Here is a 7614-nt window from a genome sequence, read left to right on the forward strand (position 1 = left end):
CACACACACACACACACACACACACACACACACACACACACACACACACCAAAAACATATAAACTTTCAGACTAATTAGAGGCTACAGAGATGGATGTATATTAAGGAAATGAGTAAGGGAAGCTTGTTGCTCCAACACCTGAATAAGATGCAGACATCTCCACTGATTGGCTGACAGACGATGAGCGCTAGCACCATGGCTGAATTATGAATACTATGCATCTCATAACTGTTTACATCTGTTGCTACTATGGTTTTTAATGACTCGTCATGTGAACAAGCTTATTCATGCATGATTTTAATTTCATTTCTTACTTAATGGAAACACAGCAATCGCAAAATTGTGCTTTCTTGACATTAGCAGAATACTGAAAGATTTGCACACATTTGTAAAAGAAGAGACACAAATAGAGAGAAAACAGAGATAAGGAGAGAGATGTACACAGATATTACAGAAGCACAGAAACACCATCATTTCCTAGACTTTTCCAGCCCACACAGGAACTCAAAACTTCTGTAAACCACATTCTTTGAACTCAGAACTCTGATAAAAAACCATTTCACATGACTTGAGATTCTCACCTGCAGGAATCGCGTAACATCAGCGATGACGTTTCTAAAGACGTAGTCGTCTTTCTGACAGTCGAACCAGCCCAGTTTGGTGATCCGGGCATACAGCTGGATCAGAGCCTGGGTCACAAATGCTGCTAACTTTGGCCGTGTTGCCAGGTAATTCAACACATAGTTCCCTGTGTGTTACATAAAACAACGTCCCACTTAAAAGTCCTGTGAAGACTGCTTTGATATGTCAAGAGTACTAAGGAGTGTTTTATTTCATGTTGGAAAAAAGAGATGGCTGCCAGAGAAACAAATATACTTACGAATGTCGATGCGTTGCTCAAGGGGTAAGGGGTTACTGGTCCGAGACACCAGTTTAGATAAACAAGTGGCGGCGAGCAGCTGAGAATAAGAAGACTGGGAAGAGAGCAGAGATATAAATGTTAGCCAGCTTGTAGGTTAAATTAAAAACACGAAAATAAATGTCGTATTATTTTTGTTATTGATGTAATGTAAAAAAAAAAAAAATATGTGGACAGAAAAGAAAGATGCATGAACTAGGACCCCCTCCCTTGGCTGCCACCCTACTGTGGCGGAGGGGTTTGAGTGTCGCAAAGACCCAGGAGCTATCCTGTCCTGGGCTTCAGGCCACCAGTAGGGTCACCCAAGGCAGACAGATCCTAGGTGAAGACCTAGGGAAAGTGCTGCCCAAAGACCACTTGTGATGAGTAAAATCAACAAAAACAATGTTCCCTGGGGTCACTGGGGCCCCACTCTGGAGCCAGGCCTAGAGGTGGGGCATGTTGGTAAGCGCCTGTTCGGGCACACCCCGAAGAATTGACATGGGTCCCCCTTCCCATGGGCTCACCACCTGTGTGAGGGTTGGGGCTCTTGGGACATGGACTATCACATGGCTCTGAAACCAGTATCCTTGAGGGGCTGGACACTCTTTCACTCTTGAGTTCTCCTGGTGAGAGACGTTCAGCAGGAGGGGGTCTGCTCGGTGCCTCTACTTGTTACCCCATCTTGGTGCCTGCATGTTATGGCTCACTGGATAGCTTCCTTCTGCCTACGAGTGGGAGGACAAGGTCTGACTGTTGTTCATACTTAGGCGCTTAGATTACCCACCCCTGGACCTGCTGGTGGACAATGGAGGTAAAGGATGCCATCAGACTGAAGGAGTCCTACTGGACCTCTTTGGCCTCTGGGCCCCAAAAGAAGCTGAGGGGTTCCAGCAGTCCAAGCAGCATGCAGCTCAGGTAACATGGAGTTATTGGCTAAAGGACGTATTAGACCTACAAGCATCAGTTCATACCTGCTGATGTACAGAACTACCTATTAGTGTTGTAAGTTTGCACTAGTCAATTAGTTTTTCCCTTGTGAACAGGCCAACAAAACTGGCTCCAGCCCAGGGGCCCAGGTCCTTGTAATTCTGGCTTCGTAATTGACATGATCAGGGCTGTACCGCCGCCTGCTGACCACACTCACTGTATCTCATTATTTTTCCACTTAAAGACATAAAAAGCCTTTAGAGTATTGTCTTTGATAAATCATTGTTTAATCAGAGAAACAATGATTAGTGGTGAATGAAGTGAGTCCCCCTGCAGACACTTACACTGCCTCTCTCCAGCAGCAGCTGACATTTACTGAGACAGTCGGGGCTGTTGGTGAATTCCACCAGAGCTTTCTCTGCCTGGTGTCGCACGGCGGTGTCGGTGGTCTCATACAGCTGCTTACACAGGATCTCCAGCTGGGCAAGGCCCTGCACAAACACAAAACACAGTAATCACAAACAGATCCCACAGTTAACTTTCAAGCAAGTCAACATTCCCTTTTTCACTGAAGACAGCTTAAGTGTAGGACCGTTTGGTCTCCGGTTGTAGCTGACAGATGAAAACATGGACGTCTCTTTTCCACCTGTTGTGAGGAAGAGACGGCCTCCTGTACATTAATGATATCAGATTCCTGTAAAGTGCTGAGTCATGCCTGGCGACACAGAGATGCCAGTCACTGATAAATTCAAAATGGTGGAGCAGTCAGTTTATACAGCAACAGCAGCAGCAGCAGCAGAGAAGCTGCTACTGGCTACAGCAGTACTGCGGTGCAGCAGGCCTCGGTCAGCAGGTGTACGCAGGAATTGCATCATGCACACTCACTCTGCAGTCCTCAGATAAGAGCTGCGCACAGAACCCTGACTGCACACGTGCCATCTGGTGAACGAGATGAGCACCAACAAACTTAATTACTGCCGATAAACCTCCCCATAAATGACTATTAAGAGTGCAGCAGTGGTTGGCTGGCTATGAGTGACAGAACAAGATGTACAGTTCAGCCTGAGCCTTTGATAAAGTTTGACCTGCAGATTCATCCCCAGAACTAGGAGGAAAACCTCCAACATAATCATGGTCTAAGAAACTAAAGAGTTTATCAGTAGAAGTGTTTTTTTTTTTTGTTTTTTTTTTTCAAAAAATATTTAGCCATTAAGGTTGAATTCAGCTCCTCACAGGTCTGCCTGCAAAATCAATCCTCCAGCTGCAGCTGATCCAGAACGCTGCTGCTGGAGTTCTGACCAAAACCAGGAAGATGGAGAACATCATCAGTTCTACAGTCCTTTACTGAGGGAATAGACTCTAAAATACTGTTGTTAAAACATCCAGAAAAGTGCAAGATAAACCAAGAGCCTTTAAATCAAGACGAATTTCCATTTGTCTAGCGCTGCCTGTGATGAGGCCTAAATTTGTCACGATTACAAATTTTGCTGGACGATAATTTATCCAGAAGTTATCGCGACAATAATTTTCAAGTAATATAATAATCATTGCATAATAATGCAAGAACACATTCTCAGAACTTGAGAGTGAAGTGAGACTGATCTGAGCACATACATCTTTGTGAGAAAAGAATGAGTGCCATTTACATTTACATCTCACAGAAGTTAGCTCAGCATGTGATCTAACACGCACCTGGCTCTTCTTAGACTGGGCCTGTAGCTTGATGATGTTTAGGTAAATGAGCCACACCACCAGCAAATCAAAATACTACATCAAGCTGTAGACACTACTAAAGCAAAATGTAACTTACTTTAAGACCCACTGGCCATTGTGATCTAACTGGAAGGCAAAATTTTTATATTTATTTAAATTATACTTTTTTTGTTTGCCTTTTTACAGAGACGTTTAAGAGTTGGCAAGAATGCCTTCCAATAACACACATTTCCATATTTTCAAATTTACTGTCAACTTATAACAATTTTTTAACACAAAAACAACGGGCCGCTGATGGACGGCCTTACCAGCAGGCTTAGCTAGTTTTCTGGGGGAAACCCTGTCAAATTGAGTATCTTTATTGGTATTGGTACTATTGATACTTTGGTATTGTAACAACCCTAATACGGATAGTTGAACATATTTATAAAGACAATTAGATCAATTTTTATCCTTAGGCAAAAGAAAAACTCAGGGTTTCTCCAAGAAAACTTGCCAAGTCCAGTGGTTGGGCGCTTGGGCAGTCATTCATCCAGCGGTCCGTCGTGTTTTTGAGGTAAAAAATGTTTAAATGACAGGAAACTGGAAAATATCACTTGATAATTATATGTTATTGGAAGATTAATACCTAAACTCCAACTATAAAGTCTTAAAAATGCAAACATTTGAAAAAAAAAAATTAATAAATAAATAAGCAATGCTTAGCCTGGTGGGGATGGAGGGGGGCAAGTAAAGCCTGGTGGCCCTCCAGGCTTAAAATATACTGGGGAAAACCAGCTTCTGGATGGGTGGAAATCAGAAACCTGGTGGATATCTGAACCAAAACACAAGGTCACAGCTGTCCTAATGAAAAATCTGTGATTTGAGGATTTTTTTCCTTCTTTTGAAACACATTGGTATGCTCTGTAGCAGCTTTGAATGTGGTAGCAGAAGAATGGAGCCGCTCTGAGGAACACACTGAGCCCCGCAGCTGTTGCTTCCATCCAGCTCATATTTGAACATTGTTCATGTCCTGATGTACTCCTCCCAAGTCAGCATGAGCCAGCCAACAGATGGAGCTGGCTCTCCAGATCTAAATCCAACCATTTAGGTTCTCATTTAACTTGCTTTAGGCTTACAACAGACATGTTTTAAACTATGAGTGAATTTCTCATGCAGCCGATTAGGAACTGATTCGATGTTGTTATCAACCATTTCTCTGGGACTGATGTTTTGATGTAGCTGTGTTGAGGTGAACTAAAAGTAACAATATTTTACATGGTGCAGAGAATTATACAAATTTTACACATCTTCAGCTTATCTAGAGACTAGATAACTGAGAAATCAGAACAGTCATAAATTTAAACAATTCAATGAAGCATCAACATTTTTAATTATCCACCAGCAAAACCCTTAGGCCTAACAAATTGAAGCAGTCAGTTTTAGAAGGTGTCTAGCAACTAGGGCTGTAACAATTCCTCGAATTAGTTGAGTACCTCAATTATTAAAATTCCTTGAGGCAAATGATCTGCCTCTGAGCTTCATTAAGTTATGTTCTATTATTTAGCGCACTGTGTTCCAGCTGGGTGATTATTTGCGTTGCGCAGAGCTCTCACTTCTGCCTACGAGTTGTTGACAAAAGCTACATGTAAACGGCATAACGTCCAATTTTCATTGTTTTCGGGGGACCAATAAGCATCCTTAAAATGACTGACGCGATGCATGGAGTACGGCAGCCTCTCTCTTCCCAGAGCTGCTGCCTGGTTCAGAACGAACAGTGGGCAAAAGTGTGGAAGATGTATTTATACAGGTGAGTGGATAGACTGAACACAGCAGGCTGCTGTGCTGTACTTGATGCTTAAGGTAAGGGTAGCTTTACGGACAAAATAAAAAATAAATTTAACACCATCCCGGTCCCAACCAATGGGTGGCGGAGCACACAGTGGCGGTAGATAGGTGGTATGCGTTTCTGTGTATGAAGGAGCCAAATCCAGTCGTTCATATGGGCAAAAAAGCTATAAATTCAAAGTGAGAGCTCACCTATTAAATTGACAGAAGATGAATACTGTAATGTAGACATTTTTTTATAAATGTCTTAGTAAGGCTGGCTCTTTATTATTAAATAGAATATAATTTCAGACTTTTGTATAATTTTTGTCCAGGTTAACTTAAAAAGTGAGCTATTATTGTGACAGGTTAATTTTCTACGCAACGGAAAAGTAACTGTAGGGATGATCAAATATGAAAAATTGGACTGATGTTAATATTGCATTATTATGCCATTCTCAATATATTACTTGAAAATGGTCTCAAAACAACAATATCATCGTTGATCACAATAATGATCACAATAATTACTGGGACAATTTATCATCAAGGAAAATTAGTTTTAACAGACCAAGTTGAAATGCATCATTCCTTAATAACAATGTTATTAAGGAATGATGCATTTCAACATGTTAACATGTTTTTTCTGTCCCATGACTGATGAGTCATCTATGCAGCTGTACACTCTGATTAGTCCCAACAGAAACAGCACACTGCTTTACTAGAGACCTAATTGATACTTAAGTCAAGCTTCAGCCTTGCTTGTTGGTGGAAAAGAATATTAGGAAATATTTCCCATAAAAGGAAGACAATTGGGTTTACCAACCAAGTGCAAGTAACTACCGCAGCAGCCCTCTCCTGTCTGCCGTTAGCTGGCCAGTAAAGAAACATTTAGCTGGATCCTTCAGAAAGGCCAGATTTGTTAGATTAACTGGTTTCCAGCTTGTCTGATTTAATGGACTTCCAACTTTGTATTCGAGGGTCTAAAACAATAAGAAGCAGGTTTATGGCTTTTTCAATAATAAAGCATGTTTCATATGTTTTAGATAAAAATAGTGAAGTTAAATGGAGCGGTTTATACTTCAAATTAACATTTTTTCAACCGAACAAGAGCTGTAGATCAGTGTATCTTGTGTTAATATAGCATGTTTTCCATGTCAAACCTGCTTGAATGCAAACCAATTAGAATATGGCTAGAATACAGTTTTCCCCAAGTCAGGTTTTTCCTTTAACAGCTAAGTTTTAATCTAGCCTAATTGTGCTAAAGTCCTTACTGTGATTTCATAGCATAAGCAATTGCAGCCCAGAGCTGAACCGTTGGCTGAAAACAATTTTTGAACGTTTCATATTTCACTGTTGATTCTGATCATTTCAACTAGAGCAGTAGTTCCTGAGAGCAAGCCTGCCTCCATTTCCCCCCAGCTGAGAACACCACTTAAACTTAAACTGCTAATAAAAACTGAGGTCCTACCTTGTTAAGCTTGCTAAGCTTATTATTTTCATAATAAGCTGATATTTTAGGGTAGTACCAGCTGGTCAGATCTGTTGGAGAGATTTCTTTGAAAAGAATGTACATAATAAAGCAAACTAACTCAAATGCATCTACATACTGAAAGAAAAACACATCATAACCACATTTTTGTGTTTCTACAAACACAAAAAAGTTGTAAACTCATAAACGTGTGAGCAGCATTAAACAATTTCATCCAACTTTCACCAATAGAAATATTTCAGATTTTCAACTGAAATGGAAATGTCAAATTTCAAGATATCTTCACTGCTGCTTCCAGTGTTTCTTTCTGGTGTGTCAATAAAGTTTTTAGCAGCTTATTTTAAGCTGTAGATCCTGCAGATGACAGTAAGCCATCTACAGGACAGTAAATACCTGACTGATATTTACTGTTTCACCCTTCACTGACCCCATTACCAACTATTAGAGCAGATTGTTTTGGAGAATAACAGCATTACCATTATTACACTAATAATAATAGATATCCTAGATAACAATCAGTGCAACAGGGTTTTCACTTAATGAACACAACTAGGGCTGTTGTAAACGAATATTTTAGTAATCGAGTAATTGGATAAAAAAAAAATTATAAAATGAAATATTGGTAAATCTGGCATAATACTGGTGTTACTATCAGATATCAATATCAGTCCAAATTTTCATATTTGAGCATCCCTAACAGTTGCTTTTTTGTAGTTTAGAAAACTAACCTGTAACAATAATAGCTCACTTTCTAAGTTAACCAGAAGAAAAGTC

General features: G+C 40.4%; 1 protein-coding gene across 4 annotated transcripts in view; it reads right to left on the minus strand.

Annotated features, from left to right (window-relative positions):
• xpo7 (exportin 7) overlaps nucleotides 1–7614 on the minus strand; it is a 26405-nt gene that overhangs the window by 15113 nt on the left and 3678 nt on the right. For all 4 annotated transcript variants that reach the window (XR_001658729.1, XR_001658728.1, XM_007572735.2 and 1 more), the window contains exons 2-4: nucleotides 2174–2320; nucleotides 882–975; nucleotides 583–749 (exon numbers count right to left, since the gene is read on the minus strand). Coding sequence is in view for 2 of the 4 variants with exons in the window: in XM_007572735.2 (XP_007572797.1) it covers nucleotides 583–749; nucleotides 882–975; nucleotides 2174–2320 (408 nt within the window). In the remaining 2 variants the exon portion in view is untranslated. The remainder of the gene's footprint in view (nucleotides 1–582; nucleotides 750–881; nucleotides 976–2173; nucleotides 2321–7614) is intronic.

Source organism: Poecilia formosa, unplaced genomic scaffold (assembly GCF_000485575.1).
Source record: "Poecilia formosa unplaced genomic scaffold, Poecilia_formosa-5.1.2 Scaffold307, whole genome shotgun sequence".
Classification (NCBI taxonomy): domain Eukaryota; kingdom Metazoa; phylum Chordata; class Actinopteri; order Cyprinodontiformes; family Poeciliidae; genus Poecilia; species Poecilia formosa.